The sequence below is a fragment of the Maniola jurtina genome, chromosome 3 (assembly GCF_905333055.1).
Source record: "Maniola jurtina chromosome 3, ilManJurt1.1, whole genome shotgun sequence".
NCBI lineage: Eukaryota > Metazoa > Arthropoda > Insecta > Lepidoptera > Nymphalidae > Maniola > Maniola jurtina.
Genome location: NC_060031.1, coordinates 9,795,219 through 9,818,062, shown reverse-complemented (window position 1 = coordinate 9,818,062; position 22,844 = coordinate 9,795,219). Strand labels below are relative to the sequence as shown.

General features: G+C 39.0%; 1 protein-coding gene across 4 annotated transcripts in view; it reads right to left on the bottom strand.

Annotated features, from left to right (window-relative positions):
• Positions 1-22,844, bottom strand: part of LOC123880981 (kinase D-interacting substrate of 220 kDa) — a 73,414-nt gene that overhangs the window by 8,284 nt on the left and 42,286 nt on the right. For all 4 annotated transcript variants that reach the window (XM_045929440.1, XM_045929437.1, XM_045929438.1 and 1 more), the window contains exons 4-18: positions 17,651-17,760; positions 15,763-15,983; positions 12,763-12,920; positions 10,996-11,199; positions 10,343-10,486; positions 8,882-9,179; positions 8,046-8,253; positions 7,193-7,330; positions 5,990-6,160; positions 5,672-5,782; positions 4,372-4,579; positions 3,802-3,981; positions 1,968-2,162; positions 1,023-1,308; positions 480-645 (exon numbers count right to left, since the gene is read on the bottom strand). In XM_045929440.1, the coding sequence (XP_045785396.1) occupies positions 480-645; positions 1,023-1,308; positions 1,968-2,162; positions 3,802-3,981; positions 4,372-4,579; positions 5,672-5,782; positions 5,990-6,160; positions 7,193-7,330; positions 8,046-8,253; positions 8,882-9,179; positions 10,343-10,486; positions 10,996-11,199; positions 12,763-12,920; positions 15,763-15,983; positions 17,651-17,760 (2,798 nt within the window). The remainder of the gene's footprint in view (positions 1-479; positions 646-1,022; positions 1,309-1,967; positions 2,163-3,801; positions 3,982-4,371; positions 4,580-5,671; positions 5,783-5,989; positions 6,161-7,192; positions 7,331-8,045; positions 8,254-8,881; positions 9,180-10,342; positions 10,487-10,995; positions 11,200-12,762; positions 12,921-15,762; positions 15,984-17,650; positions 17,761-22,844) is intronic.

The following is a 22,844-nucleotide window of genomic DNA, read 5'->3' as shown; positions in this document are numbered from 1 at the left end:
CACGTCTTCCGGCGTGAGAGTGACTCCATCGAGTATCTTATCGTGCAAGGCTAAAGGCACCCAGAGGGCGAGGAAGATCGTCCATGCGATGGAATCTACCTAATAAAATCTATTGTCTGTCGTCCTTTGCACGAGAATACGAGGCTATCGGCCAGCAGGGAAAAGTGGCAAATACTCGTGAGACGTATAATATCTGCTCTCAAAGAGGTTGCTTCGTAGTGACCACGACTGCTGTGCCAAATTACCACGAAGAAGAAGATAGGCAATGGCGAATCCTCAAGTTCTTTGGGCACATTACGACGAAGAGTGGTACCATCGTAACGATCACTTCGTGGTACCAAGTCACGGGCATCATTTCTAGTCTTTAATAAAGGAATCCACATAAAAAAACCCGGCAGCTCATCAGCTTTACGTCCTTATAAATATGCCACCAGCTTTTAATGCGAATAAATAGTTTAAATACTTCATCTTGAACTTACTTTTCGTAGATGTGTTTGAGCGAAGTGGAGTCATCGATGTGTTCCTCGTAGGTCTCGTGGTGGTAAATGATCCACGAGGTGCGGAAGGGCCACTGCTCAGTCAAGTTGACCCATGACGCCAGTTGGTACCAGTTGAATTCGATTTGGAAGGCTTTGAGCAGTCGACCTTTGGCATACAAATATTTCTATTGGAGGGGTTACAGACCACTGTACCTGGCAGGAAGGATTACACATCGAAATTTAAGAAGAGATATATGGCAGCTTCAGCTTCGTAGAACGTCGTCTCTGTCACTCATCTTAAAGACAACGTTGTACGAAATCGAAGCTGTCGATTATCTCTTTCTTAAGTTCGATATCTGATCTTTCCTGCCGGGTGCCTACTGTATATTAGCTAAGCAGTTATGACATAGATAGACGGAAGGATTAAACTTTGAATCCTGCCGGTTCCGTATTTTCAATTTTATAGATAAGTTTTGTGATTTGTAATAAGAATAAGTTTGTGGAGAGAACGGAGTTGAGATCATCATAGATTGGAATAGGTACCTGTGACATATAGCACGTTCATGAGCCGTCGCATGCTCCGTGGGTTGACATCACTAAAATAGTCATCAGTGAGTAGCACGCGACCCAAGTCTGCAGCGCCGCCCGCGGGCGCCGGCGCGCCGTGCCGATGTAAGCCAGACGCGACCGAAGACGCGACCGACTCCGACGGCCGCAACCGCGGAGCGCGATCGGCCCGCGACTCGCGCACTTCACTCCGCGGCCCTCCCTTGATGCGCTCCTGGCTTGACATCAGCTCTGATGCTGACGATAAGCGACGGGCTGACACCTGATTTAATTTTTATGCTGCTTTCAAATCTTTTAATCCAAGAGTTATTCTATTTGAGTAAAAATATTACGAGCCTGCGGCGAAAATATAAATCCTCTTTCTTATACCATTGGAATTACGAAAATAAATCATTATTCCTTGCCTACATTATAAAAGGCACTTTTGGGCTGGGCGTTGACGAATCAGTCAGTGAGTGAGGGCTTATACTTAGATTACAGCTAATTCTGCTGTGCATAATCACTAAATTTAATTGATTTGAATAAATCATTGAATTGAATTAAATAAACTAAACTAAATTGATTGGTATATAAATCTAGTGGTATAACTTACTGCAGGGAATATTATGAAAGGGAAGCAATTTATTTAGACGAAGTTTTAGTTCAATGTAGAGATTATCTAGGTACAACAGAATGAACCACATTGTATTCGTTATTTAACATTATGTTCAACAGACTCATTAGCTGAGAATGAATGAATCAATGAATGAATGAAGAACATAAATCGTTTAAGGTAGCTCGTTGACAATGAAATAAAGTTATGATTAGCTGTTACCTATCATTTAAGGAGCAAATAAACTACTGTATTCTGGTAAAAAAGGTAACAAACAGACAGACAGACTGACATTTATAATATTAGTATGGATGTAATGAAAAACTTACAGATCTTTGAAGTGAAGTGCTAAAATCGTCGGCTCCAAGAGCTTGGATACGTCTAGCAGCGGTCTGTTGGGCCACCTTTACTCTGCGCAGAGCAGAATTTTGCAGGTAGAAAGGCAGTTGCACCATATTCCGAAGGTAGTCCCACCCTCCGATACTGCTCTCCGAGAATGCTCTACGACTGTTCATTTCTACTGCCTGTTCAGAATATATCCAAAAATAGTTTTAGATTCAGAAATGAGTAAACACAACACCAAAATACAAAATCATTTCGATTAGACAAATTGGTGCTAATTCAGTTGGGCACGAATTTCTTAATTAAACCAAATTACAGGTCTAAAAGTAGTACCCTTGAGAATCAATAGGTCGATTCCGAAAAACCTGCATCAATCATTATTACAATCACAATTATTGTGATTGGCTGAATTTATGCTATTATTGTTGCCACAATGCATTGTAGCCCATAGTGAGCAAGTATCAACCAATCCGAGGTGTTTGCGATCGTGACATTTAAGCTGTAACTCTACCGCAATCGAGCAGCAGGGTTACATTATTTTGTAGACATGTCAATTAAGTTTAGTTTAGAGATGTGTGTGTACAACCGAATTAGCACCAACGGCATGGCAATTTCGTACGTGTCCCAACGTAGGTACTCAAATAAGGATAAACCAAAATACTCTATATATGCAATTTCGTACGTAAAATGATATATTCCATGCAACATCAAAGGCCAATTTGTCAAATAATATAGTAATAAACTCGTCAAGTGCGTGACAAAACACGCGTAAATTAGGGTTCCGTAGTCGTGCTTTTAAAATATCTTTCCGTAAACCAAAAACCAGAATAAATTAGAAATAGAATTATTTTACATGTGAATTTTTTCTCCCACACAGTTTGTTTTAAGTTTACTACACGATATTTAGATTGACTAAACGACGATAGTAATTATTTATTTATGTCACAAGTCTGGTTATTTTTGTATACCTTCATCATCTTCCTAAGAGTTCCAGTTTTACTACGGAACCCTAAAAAAGGGGCGAAATCAAACACAAGGACCGAAAGAACATGCAAGCTCGCGAAATGCATCGGCTTTCATGTTTGTAGTACAAACACAGATCTATATGACACCCAACACGGAACTAACCTCCATCCAAGCAACCTGCGCATTTGAAACTTAATAAATTGGGTATTCAAACATTGTTAAATAAGCACAAGAACCAGCATTATCTCTTTAAAGTCTCTTTTCGTTTTCTTTTCATTTTATAAGTACACAAGAATGTCAGAATTAAGTACATTTTAAATACACCACTAATTTTTAAATACCATAAAAAATCTGCTGTCAGAATTCGATACTCAACACGTTAATATGCAGTTCAAAATATTGCGGTTCCTAAAATATCCTAAAACTCCCTTCGGCGTTGTTCAACATGGGGTTATTCAAGGGGCGGACCAACAAATTTTTTTAAGAACTATAAAAAATAGTGACACTTAATTGGTCAAAATATTGTTAACATATATCTGATTTGCGGCGTTGACATATTGTCATTTAGAAGCGTAAATGTGTCCACACATTTATTCATATTTTCAAACAAAAGAAACTAGTAACTTTAGTGACGACGATGTCAGGTATTGTGCGCGCAAAACAAGCAGATCAATCAATATACAAAAACAAATCTCAGCCGAACTTATTTGATCCTTGGTCTGCGTAACCTACGCAAATCGCCATGTACTAACTTCAGAGTGGAGTAAGTAAGTACTTGTTTCGTGCGCACTATAGTTACGTTGTAACTTTTAATAGGGGTATTGTGGCAAGTATATCGTTGAACGAAGATATTACCTTGCTAATGATGTGCGGGTCGATGGCCAGCAGCAGTATGAAGGGGCTCTTGGGGTCGGAGCAGAGCGCGTGCACGGCGTTGAGCAGCGCCAGCACCTTCTCCTGCTCGCAGCTGTCCAGCGCGTCCACCACCAGCACCAGCCGCGTCTGTTGCCCCGTGAACGCGTCCAGGCACGAAACCTTACAAATGAACAATAATAAGTATTTTCGAAATCATGTCTTTGGAATTATAAATGCGAGAGAGAGTATCTGTTGGTTCGTCCTTCGATTACGTCGCAACTGAGCAACGGATCGACGTGATTTTTTGCATGGGTGGTTTAAAGACCTGGAGAGTGTCACATAAGCTATTTTTTATCCCGGAAAATCAAAGAGTTCCCGCGGGATTTTTTTCTCTTGAAAAAGAGTACATAAGAAAGACTAGATGGCAATATAGGTATCTTCGATCACTCACTATGAAGCCCGAATCACCTCATCAGTCAGCAATACAGCAATCACATCACAGGCTGCACCTCCTGAAGGATCGACCGTTCAGTTTGTGTGGCGAGGTATAGGTGATGATATAGTACTCACAGTGTGCGTCAGAGCCTGCACCTCGGGGCGCAGCGCTAGCGCGTGCGCGCGGTCCTTGCGGATGGCTCGCGCGAGGCGAGCGAGACGCGCGCGCGGCGGCAGCGCCAGCGCGGCCAGCGCGCGCGCTCCCGCATACAGGTTGGCGAGCAGCACAGCGCCCGCGGCCGCGCACGCGCCCACCACCAGCCCCTGTCGCACGTCACGGCGCCTGAGGGACCGACCGCTCAGTTGTGTGCAAGCAAGCCTAACTAGCGTACGCTAATCCGAGGTTCCCTTTAAGCCACGGCCTCGGCGACGGCGGTGGGCGGGGCGGTAGCGGAGCGATGATACAATACGTATCTACATTTATATTGTGCTGCCTCGTCGTCCGCACCGCTGTCGTTCAGGAAGGCACCATATAAATGAATACCGTATTGTATCATCACCCCACTTCCACCATCGCTCTCGTCCAGCCTCCCGTAGTCGTCCAAGCCGCAGCCCAAAGGCCAGATCGGATTACAGCGGCGCTGCGTAGCGCTGCTCAGCGCGTCACAAATAGTCCAAATATTGTTTCAATCATTTCATATGGTGCATATGCTGCACAGCGCGTCACTGCGCATTGCGGCATACAGATCGTTCGCTATAACGTATCCCCTGCCGTTATGTTGACTTTGTTTGCTTTATTCCTTAAAACTTAGGGTATATTATTGTATAATTTACAATGGTGCCAACATAACGTCACTGGGTCAAGTTATAATGAAAGACTAATGAATATTTTGACGTGAGGTTATACGCCGCTGTAATGCGGTCTGGGTTTTAGGATAGCAAAATTTAAGTAGTCTCTGTGTAATCTGACGGGGATTCATTAAAACTCAGTTGCTCTTATCAAAGTTTACGCTGATACATTAATAATTCAATTATCATTTCAGTCAATTACAAATTCATTATGGTTTTTTAAGGTCCCATACTTAAATAAGGAAACCTCATGGTTTCGCCCAGTCCGTCTATCTGTTTGTAATTAATCAGAAGCTAATCAATTAAATACAATTATGGAAACTCTTGGTTGGCGGCACATTTTAGACAGATGTTTATTCAAGATTTTCAAAAAATCTTTTAACGTATTTAGGTACTACCAAATATTCCTTTGGTAGGTGTGAAGTATTTTTGGTATGCAATTAGCATATTATATTCGATAAAACAGAAGTTTATTAATTTGCATAGTTTGTTTGGAATCCTACCTACTATTATTAATATCAGGACTATTATTTAAAATTTTAGTAAGAAAAAAATGTATTCACAATAAACAAAGAAATATCCTTACGATGGGTCCTCATTGGTGAGGAATATGATGAGCACGCACACACTGACGAGCACGCATGCGAAGCTCAACTCGAATGTGATTATGTGTGGAATGCAACATGCCCGGCGCCATCTAAAATTAAAGGAAAACTTGACGCATCCTGGTGCAGAATTCTTTTAATAAGCTAGCTACTAGACAAGGCAGTTATACAACATGACAACAAATCAGACTACCCAAGATACAGTACCCGGCAGGAGATATTGGACATTGAACTTTAGTAACATATCTACTTATTTTTATACATTATGTTATAATAGAATGCCAAGTTATTATACTCACTTCCAGCCGGACGTAGAGGAGACCGGGCGTGGTCGGAAGGCCCTTGCCAAGCGCGTGCAAACCCGCCCATATTGGCACTCCAGCGCCTCGGCGAGGCTGCCAATCATTTGCACGACCATGGCTTCCCCTTCCTGACCCGCCGCACTCTTCATACCTTCCGTGAAGTGAAATCTGCAATAGATCTCTTATATGTATATATTTTTAAACAAATCTTTTGAAGTTTGGGATGGAACCTTAATGGGGAAATTGAACTGTCACTCGTGGCGAATACTGCTATGAAACACACATCATAATTTGGGTTGTTAATTCGAGCTGTCGATTACCTCGAATGGGGTAAGGTCATCCTATTAGCATTCGGATGGGGCAATAATACATTAAATAATGAACTGAACCGTGAGAACTAACTCACTAGGATTATAATACTGTAACTACGTGCATAATATGTTAGAACATCCACAGTAATCTTTTACAACATTTTTTTATTTTTATTTTTAAAACTATTGTTTAGATGTAACCTGAAAAATATCTATGTATTTTAAAGAGAAAACATAAATTATTTCAAAGAAAACAGTATAATTATGTGCTTTCGAGATGGTAAAGAAAATAATTTTATTTATTAATTTACTCATTCGTCCATCTCCAAGATGCAAACTCCTTTTACGCCCTTGAGATCAACTCAACGGTTAGGGCGAGAAAAGATACCGATAAAGATAGAAGGCCAAGTTACTTATTAGTACTAGGTGATTCCCACGACTCCATCCGCCTAAATTTAGGTTTTTAAAAATACCGTGGGAACTTTGATTTTCCCAGATAAATAGTATGTGACTCTCCAGGTCTTTAATTATACCTAATATCAATGCAAAAAATCACGTCGATCCGTTGCTCCATTGCGACGTGACTGAAGGACAAACAAACAAACACACTTTCGCATTCATAATATGGGTAGTAAGGTAGTAATTTATTAGGTAGTACCTAGGTAGTATTTTATAAAATACTAGATGATAGCCCGCGACTTCGTACGCGTAGATTTAGGTTTTTTGAATCCCGCGGGAACTCTTTTGGATGAAAACGAGACTATGGTCTACCCCGAGATGTAAGCTATCTCTGTACCCATCAAAATCGGTTAAACTGTTGAGCTGTGAAGAGCTAGCAGACAGACAGACACAATTTCGCATTTACAATATTAGTATAGATAAATTTTACCTTATAGGTGTGGCAGGTAATGCTCGCGGGTCCTCAGGGCCGGGCGGGTGGCAAAACATGACTTGAAGCAGCAGCAACAGCGATCCGAACCGCCTGCCCAGCGCTGCCACTATGCCGTCCGCCCACCACCACTCATACCTGATCAAAACCAGCATTCTTTAAATGATAAGAGAGCTTGGGAATGAGTTGCTTAACAGATTTGATAGTTCTAATAAATTAAGTGATTTTGTGAAGTGGTGATAGTAAAAAGAATACCCGGCTGAGTTTGTTGTGGGTTCTTCTCAGACGTTTGAAACCCTTTGTACCTTTAGTTTTAAGTTTACGTAATTAATTATCACCACTATATCATCTTACAAATCTAACAATTATTACGACTATTAAAAGGTGTACAATAGTACCTACTTTGAATGAATGATTTTGAGTTTCAGTTTGAGTTTGGACTTGCATGAATTTAACGGTAAGTTAAAGTTTAATTATGTATCTTGAAAAAATAAAAGTTCTCACAACAAAAACTTAAACAATAACGTTAAAAACGTGCCTTTGTATGGGCTAAACGAGTTTGAAGTCTGTTTAAATTACGTCTAAAGTTTTTGTGGTAAGCCAGAAATCTTATAAAAAATTAAAAGAGTTCAGGCAATCAAAAAATTTTCAATCTTTTTAAATTTATTACGTTCGCGCAAATGATCACTATATTTTTGGGTTTTCGGCACCTTAAAATAAAATGAAAAGTTAACATTTTAACAAAAATACAACTCACACTGTTAAAGAAAATAAATTCCGCGCGAAATTCTTCACCTCTTTATATGAGATGTTGCAACCCGAGAGCTGTAACGTATCACATTACACTACTCACTTATTTCCAAGGTACCAGAGCAGGTAGAAGGTCAGGTACAGAGCAGCAAACAGTGCGAACAGCACCGCCAGGGCTATGTAGGGCGTCACGCCCGCCACGGCCACGCAGGCCGCCACGAACAGCGCCACGTGCCACGTGCCCCACGCCACGGCCCACGACCACGCCCAGCCCGTCTCGCGCCACTGCCGCGCGAAGTTCTTCATCTCCTCTTAATGAGAGAGGGACACGCGTTAAATTATTGCCACGGGAAAAGTGATTGCGCGTATTCTCCAAACAGTAAATCCAATTTATATTCGTAACACGGTCATAATACGGGCACATTTTTAAAAATTTTGGCAAAGTTTCTTTTTTATGATCACATCACCAAACATCGATTTTGTAAGAATGCAGTCCAATATACAACAGATGCCTTTTTACGACCCCAGATATCAATTTCGAAGGATATACCCATATCGATTTGTTCAGTAAAGAAGTTTCACTTCAACGAAACAAGTATAACTCGTGCCAATAAATAAATAAATCGAAAATGGCAGCGCTAATTTGTGCCGCATCTTTTCCTTATTGGCAAATAATTTTTGTACAGATTTAGTTGGTTGAACAGTGAACTTGCATTCCATCATAAGTACTAAAAGACCCCCTGCTATGCCAGCTAAAATTTTACATCACACCAGAACCGCAAGCGCGGCGCGGCGGATTAGTGGCTTTGGTATATATATAGACTTCAGCAATTAATATTTTTTTTTAAATCTTTTATAATGCGAAATTTCTTTCAAACAAAACGGGAATTTTTATTGCTTGCAATTCCAGAATCAACATTAAAATAACGCCATTCTCACCTTTAAGTTTATTGAGCAAAAAGGACTTTCCAGATCCCCACCTTGCGTAGAGTCCTACTGTGATAGGAACGGAAAGACTGGGTTCAGACAACATGTCAGCCAAAGCCGCACTATACAATTCGTATCCAAGCATGTTCTCATTGTCTTCGTTAGTGTTCAGTTTGCGCGCTCCGAATATTTGGCCCAGTATAGTTTTGTTGTAGCTCATGTCTATGTTGTAGGGTGTCTCGTTGTTTTTATTTGGTTTGTATAGCAACTGGCTATTCTTTGGGTTCCGTAGGAGGATTTCGACTATTTGCTGTAATCAAAAAATTAACTTATAAAGTTTAGCCGACGACTTACTCCCCAGAAGGGGAATCAACCTCGCTGTTGACAAGAGGCACCAAAAATGTGATTTTGCCAATTAGTTAATTGGCCTAAGACCTGCTTTTACTAAGGCTGCTGTCAATAATATCATTATTCTTATCATATGACGCAAATATTATCGCAATTTATAAAAGTTAAAGACATATATATATCTTATATCAACAAAAATGTCTGTTAGTTAGTGTGTTATTATAACGAACGATGTTTGGGGTTTGCTCCTCCATATTATATCTTTGCACTGTCTAAGTCATTAAAATTCAAGTCCATTCGCAAACGGGAAAATTAATGATTATATCTGACGCAACCAATCGCGCTGGAGCATGCAAATCTGATTGCGTCAACATTGCAAACTAGTTATCGAAAATATGCCATGGAAAAGTTAATGCTAATAAATTCTAATCCATTTTTAGTGTCCCCGTGTGAAAATGGAATCCAAAACAAGGATCCGCTAAAAAGCAATATAACACAGTATTTATTGCACACAATCACCGAATATTTGTTAACTAGATGATGCCTAACGTCTCGTCCGCGTGGATTTAAGTTTTATTAAAATTCCATAAAAATCCATTGATTTTTCGGGATAAAAAGAAGTGCATGTCATTCTTCAGGTCTTTAACTACATCCATGCAAAAAAACACGCCGATCAGTTCTTCTTCTTTCTTCTATAGGAATGTGCAGGTCCCTGAGTTCCTAATCACATCGTCCGTCTCCGATTTATTGTGATCGCCGTCAATTTTCCTTCATCAATATCCATGCCATGTACAGCAGCACTTTCTTGACTGGAAGTAGGTTCCTCAAAGTGTACGATCTATTTATGTCAATCCATTGCTGTGGGGGCGTGATTTCATTTTTAAAGACTATATAGAAAAGACATGACTAACATTCCTCTTTCCTCTCCAAGTAAGCGTAACGCTAGTGCTAGGAGTAGGTACGATAATATTGCAACGGATGGGGTAACCGCTGATCTTTCAGATTTCAGTGCGTTCGTTTAACCGTTGAGCTAAGGTGAGGCGAAAATTGAGGGCAAACCCGCAAACAGACACAGTTTCGTATACATAGACTATAACATTAGTAGGATTTCACAGTAGACTGTACCTTAGAGCGCGCCCGCATAGCGACGTGCAGCGAGGTGTCACCGCGGTTGTCAGCGGCCGCGACGCGCGCTCGCCGCTCCAGCAGCAGCGACACCATTTCCGCATTGCGCGAGCGCACGGCTCTCAATAGCGCCGTATCTCCACTCTGTTATAGAACAAACATTTTAGAACAAGGGATGATTAGAGACTCTCCGCGAGCGTTTTTGTTTGGCACATTTCTGAAAACCACACAATTTTCTTTTAAGTTTGCATTATCAGTTTTCTAAGCCATCAATTTCAGAATATTTTTTTATGTAAAACTTCTTCATACGCGACTTGGGGAGTACTCAATAGCACAGTTCACAGCAGTTGTAAAACTTGTAACAAAACGTTGGGGCTTCACCTGTTGAATGTGGGCTATGAAACGACTAGGCGTGTGACGTGGCAATGAGTTTTAATTAACATTATGTTTTTATATCTTTGATTTCACGTCACCCCTAGTGCTCAAATAGTCAATATTTGACAGATGTCGATTCAGGACCAAACCGAGAGCATCCTCACTCTAGTTCACTCTGCCAATAGTGGGAAGAGTGTCGGTCAATCAGAGGTGATTGGGAACGTCATACTGTAGCTATCTTACTGTAGTAAAGAAGAATAAAAAAAAAAAAAACTCACACTAGTACAATGTTCCAGATCGGGATTAGAAGCCAACAGCAGTTTGAGTATTGCAATATGGCCCTTTTCTACTGCAGTGTACACTGGGGTCTTTTTCTCCTTACCGGGTAAATCTATATCTACGTGTTTCTTGAGTAAAGCTTCCACTATATTCTTATATCCGCCTTTAACAGCGTAGATTAATGGTGTGTCCTTTGAATGATCCTGTTAAAAAGACGCAATATATTAATTGAAAGTTAACAATATTTATTTATTACCTCGTAATACGTCGTACGTACACCTCGTATTTGGGAGGTCAAGCAATTAGGTAAATTAGGTAAATATCACTTGTTTTAACAGTGAAGGAAAACATCGTGAGGTTAAGCCTGAGAGTTCTCCATAATGTTTTCAAAGGTGTGTGACGTCTACAAACCCTTCTCATTCTGAGAGTATACTCGTTTTCAGTCGGCCGGCGATGGGTTGATCATGACGATGAAAAATGCTTTAATAAATAGCTCATCGAGTTGTGAAGCTGAAGTGGCATACCTACTTTAAAATCAATTGGTCATTTCAATCAGTTCAATAAAGTCATTAATCTGTTATCTTTGCCATAAGTATGTTCTCATTCATACACTAGCCGAAAACTGTCAATCGATATTAATTCATAATTAAGTATTGCGGATAGGCGCATTTTGCTGACGGACTGTTGAACTTTGTAACCTGAACTGAATAATTGTAAAGATATTAGACGTCTGGTCTAAAAAATTCTCAAAATTTAATTTATCAATGTCAAAAATAAAAATAAGGCAAAACGGATGTACTATAGGATCAATTTGTTGTACGTCTGTCTGTCGTACTCTTACTATCATCTATTTTTCTGGAAACGGCTTGAGGTAGCAAGTTGATATTAAATGCAAAGCTCTGCTTGCTTGCTTTAACAAGTTTCCAATTTTACTCAGTTTTTGAAAGCGTATTTTCATAAACAGACTCTGACTCATTGACTATATTATCAAAACCTATACAACACTTTCCGTTGCGAAAAAAAAAACAAAAATATTATACTTATCCTTCAAGGTACGGAACCCTCGGTGCGCAAGTCTGACTCGCACATATTCTGTTTTTATCTAATAATTATTATCATAAGCAAATTTCGAATTCTCAAATTACGTCTCTGCCTTGAGTCTTCGGAGAAATTTTGTTTATCGATTGCGACCATCAAAAAGAAAGTATAAATTACTAGTAAAACAATGACAAACAGACAGGCAATGCATCATCGAAGCTTTAGATTAAAATTAATAGACTTTAGATGTTTATTACATGATTTGTTGCTAATGCTACATATTTATTGTCCGAAGTGACAAAATTGGCAACGCATCCCGTCTCGCAAGGTTGTTTCCCGCTGAAACTGTCATATTCAATGTTGATGAAAAATGAGCACTGACACATCTTATTGTGTTGACTCACTCTATATTTAAATATTGCGGGCTTCAAGCCATGAGGTCTAACTACACTGGCCCGCTTTTGACTTGCGTTAGATATGTCATTCTTGACAGAGTGAACGTGGCTGTGAATTTTTCACTGCTGCCTGTACGATCTCCCACCAGCGACTTTTAGATTCTTATACTTCGGCGTCCCGATTTTTCTGGGGATGTGAATGTGTGAACGCTTAGGTAACTAACCGACAGACAGACTAACATTAACTTTAACATAATATTCTATAGGTACATAAGAGTATGAGTAGGTGTACCGTACATCTACGAAAGTTTAATAATAAAATAATATATTTACCTGGACATTGATATAAGCCCCTGAATTAATTAAAGCTAGGGCAATATCATAGAAACCCTCCTTGCAAGCGATGGCGAGCGCAGTACAGCCGTCCTTGTCCAAGGCGTTCACATTAGGCTTATGTTCTAGCAACATTTGGACGATTTCATAATGATTACCTGAAAGTTAAATCAATATATCAATACCAAAGATAACTGTAATAGCCTAGTGGTTAGGACATCTGTCTCTAATTCGGAAGGTCGGGGGTTCGATCCCGTGCACGCATTACGTGCGTTTTAAGGAATTACCTAAATATCATTTGCTTTAACGGTGAAGGAAATCGTGGCCGCACTCTGCCAGCCTGGAGGACTATGGCTAAATCCTTCTCATGCTGAGAGGAGACCCGTGCTCTGTAGTGAGCCGACGATGGGTTGATCATGATGATTAATAGCAATGATATAAAAATCCAGCTAGGCAAAACTCACACAGTAGTATTTAAAAAAAGTGAAAACAAAGATTATGATTTTATAGAGAAACCCTACATTCAAATTAACCTAGACCCAACGACTATTATAGCTGTACGTTGAAATGTCAGTCTATAAGTTTATCCATTTATAAGTAGATGTATGAATTAAGAGCTTTTAAACGAGGTTGGAATTCAAATTTCTTCATTAATTTATGAACTAGAATATAACAAGTTTTCGCAAGTCTCGCTGCATATATTATTATTACTTACGTGCCTAGACATACTTAATCAATTCAAAGATGATATACTCGATAGATTTCTGGCTTATTAGATTAGGATGTATCATCTTACTGCGTGGAATAACTAGTTTATTTTTTCCTAGTAAACAGCAGACCATTTTTAGTACAAAAAAGTCTTAACTACGTGTTTAAAACGTATTATTAAATTCTTGGTCAAGTGCGTGATATAAGCACACAAGGTAGGGTTCCGTAACCCCAGTGTGAACTTGAAGTCACTTTAGTTACATTACCACAGGCGTAACCAATCAGCATCCACGGCTCGTATTATTTTATTGACATGTTCTTAATGATTTTATTATTAATCTGACCAAGACGGCAATTATTCAATATTACAAAAATACTTAGTTATAGATAAAATAGTTAGATATAAATTTTAATCTAAATTATTTTATTCAAATAATTTAAGAAATGTGCGTAATTAGTAGCTACTTATTTCAGTTAGGTAGGTACTTAATGTAATATTTTCAATGCCCTGTCAATGCCTCATATTATGTTAGATTTACGCATCTATCATAATATAGTACATAAACACAAATGTATTCATTTGTGTTTATGTATGTAATGAATGTTACATAAGTAAATAAAAATGAATCGCCGAAGTGTATGTACGCGCATAACTTCGAAACGACTGCACGAAAGTTAATTCTTTTTTTGTTGTGTTTGTAATTGTCAGGACAAGGTTAGTATGAAAGATCTTTTTTTGGAAAATCCACGGGGAAAAACGATTCCCACGAATTAGCGGGCAACAGCTAGTATGAATATAAAAATCCGTAACACAAAACTGCGTAACACTCGCTCACAGTCGAGGCTGTACTCGTACGCCTCGTTAAAGATTCGCGGCTGAACGCGCGTTAAAGGGTCGTTTGTTTTACGGTACCCTAAAACCTTGTGAATTCAAAGCTGATTAAGGTTTTTTTGCAATAATATTATAGGTAAGCTGACTAGTTTATTATTTATTATTATAATAAGAAGTAATACTTACGAAATAAACTTAAACATATAATAATATGTAAATAATCTTTACGGTAATTATTTTAAGTACTTACCTATCTAATTAACTATTTACGTAGCATTAAGAAAAACCTGTACAGTACCTATTTAAAGCTGCAATAAAGGCTATTTTTATTCATCTATTTATATAATGAAGTAAATACAAATCATTAGGAATTATTTTATATTCAATTTTACGTAGTCGATAGTAATCGGTAAGTAAAATAATTTTGGTTATAAAGCAAAGGAAAGTTTTTAGAATTCTTAGTTTCGATTTTTAATTTTGAGTAAGTATTTCGGTTTCAGAGAAATGCCAGTTTGGCTTACAACCAACTGGGCCGTCTTGCGCATGTCTGTCGTTGATAAGCCGTCATCCGAAATGTTGTTTTGCTGGAACTCAACTGACAATGTTTGGCATTGAAGCTTCATCATCTTTTAACGAGAAACTACATCATCCGTTGCTATTATTGGCTATCCCAGAACTTATTAACTTATACTAAGGTAGGCACTAATCTAAATCTAAAAGTTTACCTATTTCACGGGCCAATGTGAAGGCATAAATTATTATAGACGAAACCTTGAAATGTTGGTAGTGAAAATGGAAATTGCACTCAAAAGTTTAGATACCAATTTTTTTATACCCAACTCAAACCTGTTACTTAGAGGAAACAAATATTATAACAAGTTACATGACGCTGACCCGCGCGTTCTTGCAATAACCCCGCGCTCGAACCGGAATAGGTAGGTACGTCGCGGCCCGCACGATCCATAATCCATTATAACATAAAGATGGCAATTTTATAAGGACTTGTCATGTGCAGCCAACAACAACGCCGTTCAGCAGCACATGCCGCGTCGGCCTCGACCTGCAAGAGGGCCGTGTAGGAAGCTATGACGCCAGCCCAAGCATTTATTACAATAACCCCGCGCTGGAATCGGAAAACGTCACCGGCCCGCATAATTCGTAGGTATAAATTGGAGGTAGAAAGGACTTCTCATGTGTAACCTGCAATATCAGCGTCCAGCAGTAAATGCCGGCATTGTTCGCGTCGGTTTCGGCCCAGAGGAGAGCCGCGTAAGAAGCCACGACGCCGGCCTGCTTTATTCGTGTAACGTGGAGGTGACAGAGACTTATCATGTGTAGCTTGGAACATCAGCGTCCAGCAGTACTGCCAGCATTGTTCGCATCTGCCTCAGCCCGCAGGTGGGCCGCGCAGGAAGCCGTGGCGCCGGCCTGCATGATTCGCATAACGTGGAGGGACTTACCATGTGTAGCCTGCAACAGCGGCGTCCAGCAGTACATGCCGGCATTGTTCGCATCGGCTCCAGCCCGCAGCAGGGCCGCGCAGGAAGCCACGTCGCCGGCCCGCGCGGCCCACGTGAGCGCGGACGTGGCATATTTGTCGCAGGAATTGGGCCGCGCGCCCGCCGCCAGCAGCCGCGTTACTACGCCGCTGTGCCGTCTCCCTGCCGCCCATACTAGTGAACTGCATGAATTTACACCAATATTAACCCCTAGCTTGTTATCGCAAGTTCGTTCGCTTATATTTAGGAGTATAAGAATTACGTTTATTATTTCGGGATAGAATAAGTCCGTCTCCAAAATGCAAGACTTCTTAGCTGTATAAAAGTTATCGATTGAGTTTTTATGCATAAAGAAATAGACATAAACAGTTTATGGAACAAGAATTCATGATTAAAGAATTCATCACACTAATATTATAAAGGCGAAAGTTTGTATGTGTGTGTGTGTGTGTGTATGTGTGTGTGTGTGTGTGTATGTTTGTTACTCCTTCACGCAAAAACTACTGGACGGATTTGGCTGAAATTCGGAATGGAGATAGATAATATCCTGGATTAGCACATAGGCTACTTTTTATCCCAGAAAACCAAAGAGTTCCCACGGGATTTCAAAAAACCTAAATCCACGCGGACGAAGTCGCGGGCGTCAGCTAGTGATTAAATAATTTTAAAAAGTTTTGTTTTTTCGAAATTTTTAACATAATAAATTATTTACGTCTCGCTGTACGTAAGACAATCAATGACATCACAAGGTGGAAACGACAAATATTTTTCAATTTTTTAACATAAAAATACAGTAATTTTTGCGGGATAATATTTTCTTCAATAGGTCAATTTTTTTTTTAATAATTTTCTTTAATAATGAATTCTAGCGCCATAAACTACCGCTATAGAAAACACATCATTATATTACTACAGTTCAAGACTCTATTAGTGTAAATCATATAACTATTTTATTTATTCCGTGGTTAAAGTGTTTTATTAGACATGTTTATTGTGCTGTTAAAATATGAATACCACACAAATTTAAATAGCAATTGCATGTGTGATATATTACGATGGTACAGGTTCTCTAACAGTATTCTTATTATTATCGACGTGACATTATGGAGTTGCATAACATCGTGAATGGGTTTTTACCTGGTTTGTGGCTATTTATATACTTACCTTCGAAAAATAAATAATTTTTATTAATTTTACAAAAACGTATTAAAAAAGTGTGAGTCCCTGTCTCAGATGAGAAGGTAAAAACAGTCAAGCTTAAGACTTATAAAAGCGACGGCGTTATTTTTATGAGGATTGCCTTTTTTACCAGCACAGGAGGAAATAACTGTAACTTTTTTTAAATATTTAAGCAGACCTGCTGGCAAGTGACGATGCAGCCTAAGATGGATCGCACTTGCCTAGAATAAGTCTTTTCACTTTTGGCTTATTAAAAGTAGAGGGGAAAACTGATGCCGGAAGGGAATTCTATATCCTAGCGATTCGAATTAGAAACGAGGAAGCAAATCGCTTCGTATTTGTCCGTGAAATTTCCATTATGAATGGGTGCAAACCTTGACGGCGATGATGCCTTCCGGTACGAATACGATAGTAGAAAGGTGAAAGAAGAACCAGGTCAAAAAGTTCTTAGGCACACTCTCCGAAATATATCTTGCAGAATACCTATAGACAGGACTTTTTGACAGGGAACTTTACACCAATGTCCCAAACTTTGGAGTTTAGAAATTGATCAGCGCCTCGTCACCAATGGGTTGCTAGCACGAACTATGCCCAGACGCATCATCTCCACTGTTAGCCAGAGGATTTTGCACTTGCCCTCAACTGCAAATTATCGTAAAATATTACTAACTTGATATTATAATTTCCGTGTGCGTGAACATCAGCGCCTTTCTCCAACAGCAATGCAACTATATCTTCGTGACCCTTGTATGAGGCCCACATGAGAGGAGTCCAACCACCCTAAAAATAAAACTCCGATAAATAAACAATGTAATGATATAACCAGCACGCCGGGTTCACTTGGTTCCGTCACTTTATTGGGTCGTAACAAGACTCGCTATTTATTTAAACATCTTTGCGGAGTGATCCTTCTGCACCTGGGAGAGTATTCTGTAAAATAACGTCATCCATCAAGAGAAGTTAAATTCGCGACTGGAAAAGATCTTTGATAAATTGGGTCTCAGCTATGGATTGCGAAATTAACTACACGAACCTGGGGAACTTTTGTGTATCTCAGTGGACTCGTAATTTTAGTTGTGCACTACCCAGTGCCCACCCGTGAATTGCGGGCTTTAGGCTTCCTACACATGAAACCGGAGCCGCACCGGCGTCAGGCCTAAGCTAGTGTATGTAAGCAAGGTAAAATTTGCATAGGATTATATTATATTTATTACGTGTAAATAGTATGGTGGCACGGAGCCGGTGCGGCGGCGACGCGGTGCCGGCTAGCTCATATGCGATTTTTATTTAGGTATCTACCTACATTCATTGACTCACGGTCCGGCGCCGCGCCGCCGGTGCGGCACCGACTTCATGTTCAGGAAGCCTTCGAGGTAAATAAATCTTTAAAAAGCTCCCACGCTCCTTTCAGGTTTAACCCGTTTCTATCTAATATTATGTGCCCACTAGCAATAAAACTTGCAGAAGTTGCTCACAAGGGCATATCAATGCCAATTTCTATAAATTTTGCTTGCTAAAACAAAACAAAACTCATTTGCTGCAAATGTTTACACAGTGCAAGTAACTTGCGAGAGCTAACTTCTGCAAGTTTTATTACCCGTAGACGCTTGGTCTTATTTTTTGCGTCAAGTGGAAACGTCATTTTAAAAAAGTAAACAAATATCAATGACGTTACGCGTATTACGGCCAAATTATTCAAATTAAAACAACTGGTTTTTCCAAGGGGTTTTTCATAGATCAGGGGGCACGGCAGTGCCCCCGCCAAGACGAGCCAAACGGCGGCCGGGGCGCTACGTACCTTTTTCTCGAAGTGTTTCGCCGTATTTTCGACTCGTCATAACTTCGGTCTGGATGACGCTAGAAAGCTGAAATTTGCAGTATAAGGTGTCCTCAGCAAATTTATCAAATATACCAAGTATCAAATATCTAGCTTTTATGGTTACAGATTTATTGATACCTAAAATACGCCGATTTCGTCCCTCACTGATGATCATCAAAACCTCTACTCAAAACCTCTAAGGTACTTCCCGAAGTCCTAGAAGACTGAAATTTGGTATGTAGACTAGAAATTGACAACAAACTACAGGAAAATTAAGAAATTGGAAATGCCCCCCCTCTACGCCTCTTATGGGTGAAGCAAATCTGTAAATTCTGTCGCTAGAATGCTGATATTTTCAGGATAAGATGTCCTTGGCAGATTTATTAAACGCATTGAGTATCAATTGTCTAGCTTTTATAGTTTCAGATTTATTGACAGTCAAAACTTCTAGTCTGTAATTCTAGGGTACTTCCCGAAGTCCTAGAAGACTGAAATTTGGTGTGTACACTAGAAATTGCATAGAAACTACAGGAAAATTAAGAAATTCAAAATTTTCCCCCTCCACTCCCACGTATGGGGGAAGCAAATTATTTGTAAAGTCTATCGCTAGAATGCTGATATTTTCAGGATAATATGTCCTTGACAGACTTATCAAACGTACCAAGTATCAATTCTCTACCTGTTATGGTTTCAGATTTATTGCCATTCAAAACCCCTCTAGTCAAAAGTTCTAAAGTACTTCCCTAAGTCCTAGAAGACTGAAATTTGGTATGTAGGCTAGGGATTTCATTCAAACAACAGGAAAATAAACTTTTCCCAGTCTGTACATTTAAAAAATGTGTTTCCTGAAGTCCTAAAAGACTGAAATTTGATATATCTGCTTTAAAATTGAGTTGCAAGATTCCACCCAAACAAACATAGTTACATACATTGCAAGTGGAATAAAAGCTTTTAAAAAAAGAGGTAACGATAGAGAGCGGGCCATGAAAATGATGTAGGTACCTACAAAAAATAGATCCAAAAAAAAAAATCTAGGGCACCTGCCAAAAAGAAATGAAATCCCACCAAAAACATTTCATTTAAAATGTTGCCAAGACTCACAAGTTCATAATGCTTTCACTGTTAAAAAGTTATGAGATCTCTAGTAGAGCCAAGCCCCTAGCTGAGCTTAGAATTGCGCTGCCCATGGGACCTATCCCAAGTCCAAAGTATATAGCTCTTAAATGCTCTTGAGTATATCACATTTATAACAATAAAGAACAAATAACTCTACTTACAAGCTCTGATTTTACAAACCCTAAATCTTGGTTAAAAAAGTACGGCTTGGCCGTTTAATGTTCGTGAAACTATTACATGTCATAACATATTATAATATTAAGGTCATAAGGAATAGTTTGTTCGACAATTACTAATTTATATTATTCTTCATGATTGTCGCACAAGCTATTCCGGGCTTAAATGTCATATCAGATAAAAGTACCACGAACATTAAACGGCCAAGCCGTCCTTTTTTAACCAAGATTTAGGGTTTGTAAAATCAGAGCTTGTAAGTAGAGTTATTTGTTCTTTATTGTTATAAATGTGATATACTCAAGAGCATTTAAGAGCTATATACTTTGGACTTGGGATAGGTCCCATGGGCAGCGCAATTCTAAGCTCAGCTAGGGGCTTGGCTCTACTAGAGATCTCATAACTTTTTAACAGTGAAAGCATTATGAACTTGTGAGTCTTGGCAACATTTTACATGAAATGTTTTTGGTGGGATTCTGTTTATGTCAAAGGTTACATTCACTAGAATGATAATGGGGTACAAAGTAGACAATGTTTAACAGTTCGCAAACTGAGAACTTTTCGAAATATGTTGCTACTCTGGCTGATTTGAATAGAATTCTACCAGACATTCGCCTTTCTCTCCGAATAAACTACTTTAGCATTTTTTATTTTTCATTCATTGAGACAAAGTTGAGACATATTTTCTTTGAGATTTATTTTTAAAGTAAGTACAGCGTCTGTTCTAGATACCTATGATTGTAATATCTATGCCCGGGCAAGTTATTAACAACAAAATATATAATATTCGTTTTACATGTTGTTTTGCTGGTATTTTCAATACTTACCTGTAGAAATTATTTCTTTTCGTACCTAATGTATCATAATATAATTTGTACATCTATTCTTACTGTAGGCATGTTAAAAATTGCAACCAATTTCCCCAATTTCCTATAAAATATTTACTGGGCAACAGTCACACTGTTGGTGTATATATTATATACCTATTTTAAGTAAGTACATGCAGAAGTGGAATGTGGCGTGGTTGTGGTCCAACTCCGAACATATTATGTAATGACGTGTTCTCTACGAGCTTGTACACTCTAGCATAGTTTAAACTGGCGACGTAGTATAGGTATAGGTCATCACGCCTATTAACACCATACAATACCTATATAGACGAGACATAATCTTTGTGTCCTTTGAACCGTGGATTACCACATGGACACCACGGTAAACTTATCAAACGTTATGTAATTAAAAAACTGTAAAGAAATTTTTCCGTTCGTAGATTTTTTTTCAGAAAACAAAATTGCTAAAGGCTATTGGGAATTTTCCGAGTCCAAATCAATTATTTTTCTTGTTATACGTATCGTTTGTTTGTTCAATATCCGTATGGCAAAATACCTGATGCACTAGTTGCATTGGGACCTGTAGCCTTAGTATAAGATTTTACATCTGACCAAAGGCGATATATTTCGTAAGTCGACAGATTTTATCGTTAAAGTAAAATGGTTTTTAACAACATTGTTGTAAATCTCGAGTTTGTCCATACATCTACAGCCACCGCTCCAAGAGGAAACCTGCTTCATTATAATCGATCTAATCCAACAATCACCCATTGCTGACTATAGGCATTTTCAAGAGCGTGTCACCAAACATGGTCCTCTGCCTTCGTCATCCACCCGCTATCCGCCATCGACGCTTCGTCAGTTCTGCGACAGACATTAAAATCGATCGTAGTTACTGATTTTTTTAACTTCAAATCAAGGAAGTTTAGTTTCATTTTACTCTGACGTTATTGTGTTTTGACGGTTTCAACATTGTTGTGATGTAAAATCTCATACTAAGCATACTGTTACAAAGTTCAAGGTGAGATGTCGGGGCGGCCTCCGGGACATTCTGTCGCCCTAATGAGTGCACCATAAAGTGGGTTATGACGAAAATAGACTTGTTCTGAACATGTCTATTGTCCATAATATAAACCCACTCTTACTCCTAAACTTTACAAAACCAAAAATTCTAGTATAAAGTTTGAAATTAAATGCGGTCATCGTGAGTCAACTAACAACTAGCTATAATTATGTGCCAAGATAACGTGGAGTTCGTTCAGTTAGCACTTGGAACAGATTCCATAGTGTAAGACACAAGTCGACCGCAATAACAATTACTTTGTTTGTAATAAATATTTTTTATTAACATTTAAACACTTTTCTATTAAAGGTACTCCATACAATTTTATTAGTCGGGCAGCGGGCTATATTATTGCTTGTTGCTACTAAAACTTATGACAACCTTATTAAGTTAGACCTTGTTTGTATAATGTAATTATTAATTAAATATAGTAAATACCAGGGTAGTGCTAACTCAATAAAGGAGCTAAATTTAGTGAAATCGAAAACTATAGTCTCCTAGTCCCTGTAATCGAGTTCAAATCCATCAATTCAGTTATGCAATGTTGGTCGTGATGCCGCAAGCGTCAACGTTATTAAGTTAGTGACCGGTTGGGGCGTAAATGAATCGAGACCCTTGTCGCAAACTATGAAACCCTTGTCGCTAACTATCGTAAAGCTGGCCCTCCACTGTCAGTGGATTCTGGAGGGCACACCATCTAAATATTTTTTAATCCACAATAAGTTAGCCCCTTGACTGCAATCTCACTTGATGGTAAGTAATGATGCCGTTTAAGATGGAAGCAGGCTAACTTTTAAGGAGTACGGCAGTTTATTTTTATTTACTCATATCACACCCCTTCCACACGGCATTGTACCGGGAC